The 12521-nt window shown below is 44.2% G+C and overlaps 2 protein-coding genes across 2 annotated transcripts in view; both read right to left on the reverse strand.

The window, feature by feature from the left end:
• The window catches only part of LOC142989308 (cytoplasmic phosphatidylinositol transfer protein 1-like), a 32465-nt gene that overhangs the window by 17883 nt on the left and 2061 nt on the right, over nt 1-12521 (reverse strand). The gene's annotated exons all lie outside the window — the stretch shown is intronic.
• LOC142989309 (H-2 class II histocompatibility antigen, A-K alpha chain-like) lies at nt 2593-3539 on the reverse strand. The gene is made up of 3 exons (XM_076138782.1): nt 3306-3539; nt 2931-3212; nt 2593-2796 (listed from the first exon to the last, which is right to left on the reverse strand). Exons 1-3 carry the CDS (start codon nt 3493-3495, stop codon nt 2693-2695), a joined length of 576 nt encoding a protein of 191 aa, XP_075994897.1. The 5' UTR covers nt 3496-3539; the 3' UTR covers nt 2593-2692.

Genomic DNA, 12521 nt, shown 5'->3' on the forward strand with positions numbered 1-12521 from the left:
CATTGAGCTGTGACCCCAAATTTCAAACTCTGTACCTTCTCTATAAAGTGAATGATCTTATCCAACCATATACTTTGTCATGATTTTCTCTTGCATGTGTTTTTCCTTTGAGACATTTCATGCAGTGAGCCTCTCTGATTTAACTTAAGGAGGATCAGACGCTTTCATCCACTGAGACATCTTTCCAAGCCATCAGGCAGTGTGAGCGTTGCAGAAACTGACTCAAAGACGTTATTAACATGGATCCCTGTGGGGGAATGAGTCTCTCCTCTCTCTCTCTCTCTCCCCCCCACCCCCACCCCTTCTCATCCTCTGTCTTTGCAGTGTCTGAGGACGGCAAACCAAAGATTACATAACGTCAAGATCACTCACTGTGCCTAATCTCTGCTCACTGCACAGATGCACACTGGGACTGCAGGGCAGGCCGCTGGACTGATGTGTTTGTTTGCATGCACTTAACAGAGAAAGAAAGAGAGAGAGAGAGAGAGAGAGAGAGAGAGAGAAGGGTGGAGGAGAGGTGAGGTCAAAAGATGGAGGTGTGTGTGTGTGTGTGTGTGTGACAGAGAGGCTGTGCTTGAGAGGGTAAGGATGTATGGGAAGCTGCTGAGCTGTTACATAAAAGGTCCTGAGTGAGCTCACTCTTACTCTCTGTGCCATTTTCTCTTTGCACAATTTCCACTCTTTTGACAATTTGACAAAAGATAGAGTACTATCTTATCTTACTTTGAGAATAAATGCTGATTCAGAAAAAGGAAATGTAATCATTTTAGTTCAAACCTTAGTAGGTAAATGCAGACTGTGGCGCTGCTGAGTAAACAGCAAATACCTCTACATTATTTCAACTTACAAAAAAAGAAAAAAAGAAAGAAAAAAAGCCCCCAACAACTTCCATTTTCAGTCCTCGCACTGTTTCACTCAAACACCACAGCAGCCTCCTGAGAGCCAGGCGTGCTAATGTGCCCGTCGGCTCCCTCAGGTGCGACTGATGTGGCGATGAATCCTGTGGTGTCAGTTTATTCTATATTGTTTTTCATTTATCGGCCTTGTTTGGTGGATGAGTAAGTCTCTGTGTTACGCAATGTTTGTTTTTTTCCTCTTCTGTTCCACTCTGAAGTCTTTTCCCGCTACCTGAATCTCAAGTTGCTTGGGTAAAGCCGTCATTTATTATGCATAATAAATGACGGAAGGAGAGTGTGTGTGTGTGTGTGTGGGGGGGATGTTAGCGAGAGCAAAACAGAGCAGGATGAGGGAAAAGGTGCTTTCTCGGTTCAATCTTCTGCATAATATCCCTCCTTCTATCTACTTTCTTCTTATTATTAACAGTGAGTCTGTCAATGGAAATGGATTTGGGAAGTGTAATGATTTAGAATATACTGTGTGTGAGAGAGTGATTCTGTAATAACCAACATGTGGCTCTATAGAAGAAGCTCAAATGTAACCGAGACAGGCAGCCAGGGAGACGAGAGGCTTTTATTATGAAAATCAAACAGCATAAACCCAGAATACATGTTCATTTTTCATTTTTCATTTTCAATTTTCAACATTTCCATTTAGAATTTTAAGAATGGTTTGAGTTGTAATCATGAGGCATTATATTTTATATTGTAACGTTGTCAGTGCACACAAAACCCCACATCATCATTGTTCCTCGCCACATTTATTAAACTTACTTGCGATGGCTCTAATCAGGGGTATGTTAGATCCGCACAGCAAATCCTTTTCAACTTTTCTTTGATGCGTTAGATGGGAATTGTTGTTCAATATTTTGGCTGCTTCAGTAGTAAATGGAGTAAATCCTTTGTGACTGTCTGTTGTGCTGTTGTACAGCAGCACTAACTTCCTGTTGAAATGTGCCAAAAAGTCATACTCTACATTCTCCATGTCTGAGCCTGAGACAGTACAGCAGGCAGTGATCTCCAGAAAACCCTCATAGGTGGAAACTGTATCAAAACAACACAACACGTCAAATTAACAAGTGTAATCATTTCATACTTAAAATCAAAATTGTAATGTTGTAGGAGGTAAAAGTAGAGTAGAGTTGTGATGTAAGCTCACCCAGACTCAGCAGAGAGAAAACAGCAGAAATAAGAAGACGGTGACTGTGCATGTTCTCAAGCGAATGAGCCGCGATGCGTTTATGGGCTTTCTGGATCAAGGAAATAAATGGTGGCACAAGGAAACTAGGTATTTTCAACAACATGACCACGAGGCTCCGCCCTCTGTGAAAACCAGGTGACTGAATGGTTACCATAGCATTCAGAGCTGAGATGCACATTAGTCAAAGCTGAACTTAATTGCACTCAAATGATCATTTGTGTTTGAAACCCTGGGATCCTGGTGTTTGGATTTAGCGGTTGTGTATTTTACATGAGAGATGTTTTTGGTATTCAGAGGCTACAGAAATACTACACAAAGGGAAATACTATAGGCCAAGATGAAGCACATGCTGCAGACAAAAGGACAGCAGCTTCATACATGAGACCATTACAGGACCCGTTCAACCATATTGTGTCCAACAACAAACACACACAATGATTCAGCAACTATCAGATGCATTTATTCACAGTAGCACAGTATAACAGTACAAGCACGATCACTGATTCTTCTATAATTACATGAGACAACGAGTGACAACGTAAATAATACAAAAAGTGCTGCAGTGCTTTTTCAGCTTGATTCATAGAGGGAGCCTTTAACATAAAAGGAAAATCCCACAAAAGAATCCCAGAAGTCCCAGACTCAGGCCAAAACCACAGAACACGGTTGGACCCAAGCTGCTCTCACTCGATGTAAGATCTGGAGAAGATGAACACAGAGGTTACTCTCCTGCGCTACCGGACAAGATACTCAGATCGTAAAATTTGGAGTCAGTTCACAAATTAAGTATTCTATGGGCGTGTTGTCATCATATTATGTCTTTTTGTTCTCACCCCAAAACCTGGACTGAGGCTTCTCCAGAGCTTCGTGTTCCACTGTGCAGGCGTAGATGTCTCCCTCGCTGGGGACGACAGTCAGGCTGGAGAAGAAGTGGAACGTTCCGTCAGGATTGGGTACGGATTTGAGGAATGCCGCTTCAGTTGTCACTTCCACATTATTCTTTGTCCACGTGACATTGATCAAAGGAGGGAAGAAATGATGGATGAAACAGATGAGAGTGTTCTCTTCCTCTTTCACTGGTTCATCTCTGGGGTAAATGCTGATCTCTGGTGGATCTGAGGGTCAAATGAAGAGGTCATCAGACGTACGCTCAGTTGCTCTTTGATGTTCTGAGTGGATGAATTGTATGAACCATCAAAGCCGCTTACATCTCGTCTTGGTTACTGACTCTTCTTGCTTCGCCCTTTCCAGGTGGAATTGGCAAAAGTGTTGGTATTCTTGTTCCTCATCGAAAAACCCTGGAACCTTGAAATCAGACAGCCTGGGATCCCACACCAGAGCTCCTTTCTTGTGGTCTTCATAGTAAAGTCTGTCCCCATCCAGGGTCATGAGGGTCATGGTATCACTGGTGTCAGAACATCCCCAGCTGTGACACAAATGATGGCTTCCTGAGGCCAGTCAGCAATATACATTACGATCATTTGGCAGACGCTTTTATCCAAAGCTACTTTCATTACATTACCACCCTTCGCAGAGGGGGGAGCAATTGAGGGTTCAGTGCCTTGCTCAGGGGCACCTCGGCAGGGGCTCGAACCGGCGACCCTCCAGTTCCCAAGCGGAAGCACTACCCACTGAGCCACTGCCTTATACATCAGAAACGTAAACATGTCTGCTATCACACTGTGTAAGAGCACCAGAGGAGTAAATGCATACTTACTGTATGCAGAGGCGCAAATGGCTCCAGAGAGTATAAGGATAACTTTGAAGTACATAGTCGTTGGTAGCGAATGTGTGTGAGATGTTGCTATTAGTAGTAACGCTGTCGCTCTGTGTGGTTTGTCCAGTTGGATTAGCACGACCTTCTGAAATCGTTGATGCATTAAGAAGCTTCCTCATACCGATCTGCTCGTGCCACATAACAACACAGGCCTTCGTCGCATGGATGACGTCAAAACGTCAACAAAGAGACGGCAACCAGTATCTGAGTAACTAAGTGTAAATTACGCAACCTTACTTTAATGTTTCAATAGAGATCTTTCTTTTTGTCACATCAGATCTGATCTCTTTGTCTGGACGCTTCACATTCTTCTTAACTGACCTGCATCACATTCAGCATCATCATCCTCATCATTCCACAGTATGCTTGGGTTGAAACCTCTCTATTTATATCTAACAAACACATATGACAAACGTATCATCAGACAATTCTTGCAGATTCGTTGTAGTTTAAAGCCTAAATGTGGATCGTTGGAGTTTAAGGTGAAGACAGAAAAGTACATACAGGATACAAACAAGGATAGGATTCAAGTCTCTCATCTAGCGACTGAATCAAACACACACACGCGCACGCTCGGCTCACTCGGGCTGCTCAGATGAAGGCAAACAAACACAGGTGAATGGTAATCAGCAGCACTCGGCGTTTTTAATTAGGAAGAAACAGGGGAGTGGGGTCCTGATGGATGGATGATGCCGGCTGATTGAACGAGCCTGGATGAAGCAGCTGTTTGATTTTAAATGAATTATCTGAGGTATTGCTGATGTGTGTGTGTGTGTGTGTGTGTGTGTGTGTGCTCACATACACTACAACCTACTGTTTAAATGGAACATTTATCAATTTCTAAGTGACGCCACCTGCAAAACTCATTCATTGCATGCCACCGGTACAAAACCATCTCATCACATCTAATCTTCCATTCATCTGTTTGATGCCTGTCAGAGCCCCTGCATGTGGAGCAGAAAGAGGCGAACACCATCAACCTCCTCCGTCTGTGGCAGGTGACAGATGTGAGAATGTAGCAGCAGTCTCAAATTGTGAGACCGTGGTCTGAAATTGCAGGAGAAGCTAATTGGCTGTGGGTGAAGCCGTTTCCTGATTGTTAACGTTTATCTGCAGACAGTCTGGACTCGCAGTATTTTCCTCCAAATCTAATTTCGGAACATTGGGAGGAAACCGTGTTGTTTGATTGAGAGCAACATCGGCGTTACAATTTTGTGCCGTGGCTTGTTCTCACACGTAACTGTGCCGTGTTTCCAGAGGTTCATTTTATGTTATCTTTAGTTGCTATGACAACGACTACACCTTTTCAGCCAAGAGACTATTTGACTGTCAGATCAGTGCCTTATACATTTAAATAACAAAAGCTAAAATACCTTATACTTCAACTTAGCAATACTGCTACATAAGTGAAACAGCATTGTCAGATAAACTCAAAGGCAATAAGCAACATTTAACTATCAGTCTTAACGTCGCAATTCTGAGTAAGACGGCCTAAATAGCACAGCGGCTCTCTGTAGAGACGCAATCAAACAACAACTTTCGGACAAACAGACAAAAGCAACAGATGCCAGAGGGAGGGAGCAGGGGATTCGTGCTGTCAGCCACCTGTGCCCGTGGCAGCCATGGAGCCTCGGGGGAAAGCTGAGTCAGGCTTTGCTGCGAGGTTCCACACGACTCAGAGAACACGAACGCACCACCAGAGACACACAACCCAAGAGATACTGAATAATAACATACTATCTACTATAACAACATAACAAACTACAGCTGCAGGTCACAAGCTTGCAACAGATGTTTGGTCTACAAGAGCAAATAAATATAGATAATATATCATAAATACTATTTGAATATTTTCATGAAAACAATTTGCAACCAACAAAGCAAACCTCTTTTGATGTTTTTTCTGGAAAATATGTAATGACTGTAACACACACACACACACACACACACACACACAAAAGGCCACTTCATCATCAAAGAGATTTCTAATCAGTCGTGAGCTGTTTAAGTTCCTATAGCAACCATGGACTGTTGTACCCATGTGTGTGTGTGCGTGTGTGTGTGAGAGTGCTTCAGCACTGTACATTAACCTCCTGAATGCTGTTTCAACTCTGTGGGCCTCACGGTTCGCTCCCATTGGGGTCATTGAGCCTTTTAACACACACACACACACACAAGCTTTGATCCAAATTTAGAGCTGCTGGTGAGAAGGTTAATGCGACACGCAGAGAAAGAAGCAACATGCTAATGAGGCCTCGTGATGAGCGGGTTGGGAGGTGATTACGTTTATAGCAGCGGCGTGCGGAACCGGCGTTTACTGGTCACCCTGGGATCAAAGGGTCACACGGTCATAATGCTGCTCATTGATTGGCTTCTTGCTCTGATGTGTTACAGGAAGCATCTAAAATATGAATTTGCACACACACAACAGAATAATAGCGTCTCTGCCCGACACGGGATGAAAGTAAGTGAGTAATGTGACTCAGAATAATATGTACTTCAAAAGACAAAGGTGTGCACAGTTAGATAATGACTCATTTGTGTGTGTGTGTGTGTGTGTTGAGCGAGAGGATCGTGTTCAGAATTGAACACAACAAAAAATAAACAAGTATGACTCATAAACAGAACATTGATCCTATTTCTTCCCTCCATGCTCGGTCTAATTATAGCACATGATTGTGAACGAGTGGAAATGTGCTTAAAGTCACATTTGCGATGAAGATGAAACTGGCTGGATGCATCATTTCTCAACTTTGGTCGCAATCTGATTAGTGAGGTTTGATACGCTGTCGTCCGCGTCACATCATATCCTGTTCACATGTTCGTGATCACGATCAATCGCCAATTGTAGTGCGTCACAGCACGCCGTGATCGCATTATGGCTCTTTCCGCGCTCATCGCTTCTGCCACCTGTCCCATAACTCTACTGACACACACACACACACACACACACACACACACACACACAGCGTCTCCATGCTGTTCCTGCGCTCAGAGGCCACTGTGTCTTCTTGTTTGGACAGGATGTTGACAGTAAGTACGGTTTAGGGCGACAGGAAGCGAGGAGGTGGGGTACAAGGGGGAAATGGGCGAGACGTGATGAAGAGTTTCCCGGTTGAGGAGGCGGTTGAGGAGGCGGCTGAAGCAACGTCACCTCAACCGGCATCTGGACACACACACACACACGCACACTAGCACACTAGCATTGTTATCCACTTTTAAACACTCACATCAGGCAGCTTAAGCAAATTTAATTTCTTATAATTACACATTTTGTTTCCTTTTATCTTTCACCAGTTTCCAGTTTATTCAGAGTTCTTTGTGTTGTAACTTTTCTCTTTTCTACTTCTGATACATCCGCTGACCCTGAACATCACACGGCCACTTTGATCCATCGTCCTGTTCACACACACACACACACACACACACACACACACACACACACACAATAGCAGTGACACACTTCTTCCAGGTGATATTAAAGCTTTCTGTGTTATGAATCATTGTAACCATGTACATGAAGTGTGTATGGGGCCAGCAGGGACCTTTCACCATGACTCTCTCTAAACCCAAAGGATCTTTGTTTGCCGCTCCATGTGCCGCAGTGTGTGAAGCTTCAAACACACAGCCAGAGGCTCCCAGGGAATAGCCAGGACCACAGTGGCATGTTGCAGAGAAATACAGAATACTGAGCGATGCTTCATTAACAGAATAAAAGGAGTAATTGATTTGCATATATCTCACAGAAACGCTGCAGGTAAGTGTTCACACCTGTTAGAAAACTGTTCAGAGGTTTCTTACCTATCAAGGTTCATCTCAGCTCTCACCTCGCTGATCCCGCCGCAGTTCATGAATTATCTATCACCTGTCGCCTCCCCTCAGCCTCTCAGTCTCTCAACCTCTCAGCCTCCGCTCTCATCCTGTCATCAAGGATTATCTCCCTGAGCTTGACTATATATCTGGGATCACATCAGCCGCTTCATGCAGCCTGATGGTTTTATTTACCTCCATTCCTTCGCTTTGACTTGACTTGGTTTGGCTCCAGTTTCCACATTGGCCAGAAGTGAAGAAGCCTTTTAGATGAACAGAGGAACATCTGGACCTCTGATTTGGGCCCGGTGTTGTTTTTTCTACTACTTAGCATCACCTGAGAGGAGCTTAACACCGCATGGAAGTCTGCAGTGTGAATACGAAACAGCGTCTATTTGCAATTCAATCACACTGAAGTGCGTTTATCTCAATGAATGGAGCCTTTAGTGTGACGACGTGTCAGAGTGAGGCAGCGGCCGGTTTGTTTCCATTCGTTTCTCCACCATTAATCCGTATATTGGACTGCCATCCGTCCTGATATCGACCATGCACCCTTAAATTAAAAGAACGTACTCTGTGTGTGTGTGTGTGTGTGCTGGGTTCTGGTCAATACTGCTGCATGAAAGCCACTCCAGGCCTAAGTCTCATCTCCCACACACACACACACACACACACACACACACACACACACATTATGCATGTATCCCACCACCTTCACATACTCACCAAGTGCGTTGTGTACCTGATAATATAGGAGATTAATCATACAAATGTGTTAAATTCTCAAATAACAATGAGTTCTTAACGTTACGTGTTACAGGGATTTTGTTGTTTAAAGATTTTTACTGAACTTACTACAAAATAGAATAAAATAAAATCTGACAAAATTGAAACTGTGTGAGCTGTTTTCATTTAACCTTTGATTTGAATTTACTTGTTATGATTTCGACACGCAACATAAGTAAACGTCTTGTGGAGCATTTATGAATAAAAATGACATTATTACTTTATTAAAATATATCTGCTCTGGGGTTAATATGCAGAGAAATGAGTGACAGAGTGAAACTGAATCAGAAATAAAAGAGACATACAGAACTCACACACACTCACACTCACACACACTCACACACACACACAACACAGATGAAAGTAAAGTAGAGCACATTGCAATTTCTTATCCAACCTGGAACTACTTCAAACCAGGCTGCATCTGCATGAAGTGCTCAGTAATCAGGCTCAGCCGCTCCCCAAAAGTCATCAGAGAATCACCAAACACACAAAGGAAACACTGCCTCTGTGTGTGTGTTTGTTTGTGTGTTAGTGTGTGTGTGTGTGTGTGTGTGTGTGTGTGTGTATGTAATTATCCAAGCTGCCGTTCCTTTAGCATGTCTAAAGATTACTTACAAGATTAGATTAAGATCCTAAAAACAAACATTACAACCTGAAATTAATATTGACATGTCTTCTTTAAAAACACTCTAATAAATAACACACTAATAAAATATATATATATATATTAAACCAGCAGGCGAGTCGATCAGTTCTAGTGGCAGTGAGCAATTGAAAAGCAAATAAATGATAAGAATAAAGGGAAGCTGGCTCTGCCTTAGAGGACATAAAAGTCTTGTGAGTCACCCGCACAACAATGGAGGCCGAGGCTCTGACAGGAACAGCGTGTACGGTAGATGAAGAACACCACCATGAAGAGAGAGAGAGAGAGAGACGCCCCGGCACTGAATCCTGGGAGTCCACCTGTGAGACGGTGGAGCTGAAGCTGAAAAGTCCAAAAGAGTGTGAACGTAACCTGAATGCCTCATAAGTGTGAGTGACATCACCTCAGAGTTCTAATAACGTTTAAATCGTTTTGTCGTAGTGTTTGGTGAGTAATGTAGCGAGACGAAGAGCGAGAGCCACGTCACACATCATCCTCACGGCCGAGACGCGTTCAGTGTCCTTCAGCCAGAAATAACACAAAGGAGACAGAGACAGACGTGCGGCAGGACATAACGGAGGACATAAAACATCTGAGTGATTGACGCCACATCACTTATCATCATTATGACGTGACGGGTGGATGGTCCAGTCACAAAACTATAATAGATAAACCTGTAATGTGATGAAGAGGGACTGAGACTGAGTTGACGGTTAAGCCATGTCTTGTACATCAGAGGGTAAAAGACCATCGCCTTCTTTAACGTCTTTAATGCAGATCTGGGGATGTCAAGCGAACAACGGCGGATTGCTGAGTGAAAACGGAGCTGAGCTGCATGTTAATGACCCACGGGACTCATTTAGACCTCTGGCTTTATGAATAGACTTCAGCAAACCGACGCTCCTCTTGTTATTGAACCCTTAACCCCCCCCCCCCCCTCCCCCCCCCCCCCCCCCCCATACACACACACACCTCCCTCTAACTCTAATCCAACGCGGACACGTCCCACTCTGCTCCACGTCCACTGAGCGGTTAATTGAGTGTAGAGGGAACGTCAAAGGTAATTGGTGAGGCAATTCAAGTTCTCCTCCATATGGCCACGAAGCCGAGAGGCAATCTGGAGAGACGTGGAAGATAGAAAAGGGAATAGAAGACGTTCATCAGAACAGAAGTGTGGGACAGACAGAGGAGAGGGAAGAGAATCAAGCCGATTCAGAGAGTTAAACACAAGTGTCCCCAAGCATCTCACTGTGTCTCCGTCTACGACTCGACCTTTGACCCCTGGCCGAATGATTTGAGTGAGCAGGTTCCTCTCCATCTGTCACAACCGAGCCAGGTCGCTGTCTGGCTGAGATACGAGCTCCGCAGGGGGGGGGAGGTACGGACTCATCGTTTGTCACTTCCTTGGGGACGTAAACAACATCTTGGCTCTCAGGTCGAAGCCGGGAGGACGGGAGGACAGGAGGACGGGAGGAAGTGGTCGCCGGCTGGCTCAGTGTGCAGGGACGACAACGAACATATGGAGACCCCGAGAGAGTGAACTTACACCGACTCGCTGATGTCACCTTAATCAAAACAGATCTGGGTCTCTCTCTCTCTCTCTCTCTCTCTCTCTCTCTCTCTCTCTCATCACTGTCCTTCCTTTGTTTACCCCCAAGTTTCTCTTCTTCTTCTTCTTCTTCTTCTTCTTCCTCTGCTATACCATCCTTAGTGCTCATCAGACTGGTAATAAATGTCCAAAACTTTCCCAGACGCCATAAAAAGTCACATTATCTCTTGGATTGTCAGGCTGGCCATGATTTGTGAATACTCTTATGCGTCTGTTACATCAGTCGATTGACTTATATAACAGAAACGTCACATAAAATGAATGTTCAATGTAGATTTATCTGTTTTTGAAGCAGAATACTTGAGTGTGATTGCTTTATATTCCCTCAGATGACTGCAGGCTGTGTGTGTGGAGCTGTAAACACTATAATGATTTACTGCTGCCTTGTCTATTTTTAATCTGACTATGAATAAAGAAAAACTGTCAACAGTCACAATGTCTCCGCTGTGGAGGGACAGTGGACCTCTGATGATTTGGACGATGTGTTCAGGGACACGAGGAGGGGAGGGGAGGGGCTTAGTTCAAGCTGTTTCCACAGTTAGTAACAAACATGTCATACTAAACACGTGACTCAATAAGGCCAAAGGCTTTAAAAGCTGGATAGACACACACACACACACAGGCACATATGTACATGTGAATGATTGGACTCATACCTGCCCTGAGGTACTTGCTATCGCTAAATGTCAAGGAAACGTTTGCTGAGCTCCTGTAGAGGAACCAGAGCAGCCAGCAGAACCATCAAAGCAAACATGTGTTAACCTCAGATTCAACTACACAACCACACAACCACACAACAACACAACAACACTTGAATACCTGCAGTGCAAATCACTGTGTAATCATGTCTGTTTAGGAAAACCATCATTGATTGCATGGTGAGCAGGAACTCAGAGGAGATGCTGCTGCTGCTGCTGCTGCTGCTGCTGCTGCTGCTGCTGCTGCGTTGCTATGCCGATGAATTCATCCTGCTACATAGAGTAGCTGTTGCACGTTTGTGTTCTCGTGCTGCATGTTTTGCTTCACGCTGTCAAATCACCGCCACATTCAAGGAAAAGCACCATGTGACTGTGGGAGATGAATGCTGCGTGTGTTGCAACAATTTTCTCCTGAGCAAATAGCAAAATAGTGTAATTTACGCCCCGACAGGTAAATGGAGCGCTTCTCCTTCATCCTCCTGCAGTGAATCAGGAAGAGACGGTTCATGATGTCGCTGCTGCTTTAGATAAGAAACGTCTCATTAAAGGGAGTAATGAGAAACGCCCGTTGTCACACTTATGTATCATATCAGTATGTTGTGATCACACACACACACACTCACATGCTGCGACAAAACACAACAACCTCCACAACAGATTAGATGACCAATTTTCATTAGTCAAGTTGATAACAGATCAATAGAGTAGCTGGGGTCCAGTTAATAACGGAGCGCGTCAACAGATGTAGCCATTAGCTGGCAAACGGAGGCTTCAATCACCAGCGAGGCAGAACGGCGACGAGGGACGACGAGATGAAGATACAGGAGCATCCATGTAATTATAAACTAGAAGCTAACAGAAGCGGATTTCAGGGTCAGAAGCAAATTGGAAGATCAAACACGATGTGGTTGAGGAGAAACCTTCAGCTCTTAAGACACTCTTGACGACCACTCGCTTGACGACGCTCAAGAAGGACGAGGCCTTCACACACACACACACACACACACACACACTGAAACACGCAGTTGAGCATTGTGCAATTTAATGGCGCTCGCTCAGTGAAACACCGCATTTCATTTTCATATTCAAGTTTGAAGG

This window comes from Genypterus blacodes, unplaced genomic scaffold (assembly GCF_046128005.1).
Source record: "Genypterus blacodes isolate CSIRO-AG114 ecotype Tasmania unplaced genomic scaffold, CSIRO-AGI_Gbla_v1 ptg000401l_1, whole genome shotgun sequence".
Lineage (NCBI taxonomy): Eukaryota > Metazoa > Chordata > Actinopteri > Ophidiiformes > Ophidiidae > Genypterus > Genypterus blacodes.

Coding starts and splice junctions, on each gene's coding strand:
- LOC142989309 (XM_076138782.1), bottom strand. CDS start 3,495: ATGACCCTCATGACCCTGGATGGGGACAGACTTTACTATGAAGACCAC. Junction 3,213..3,305: donor GTCAGTAACCAAGACGAGAT/GTAAGCGGCTTT, acceptor TTTGACCCTCAG/ATCCACCAGAGATCAGCATT. Junction 2,797..2,930: donor GCCTCAGTCCAGGTTTTGGG/GTGAGAACAAAA, acceptor CATCTTCTCCAG/ATCTTACATCGAGTGAGAGC.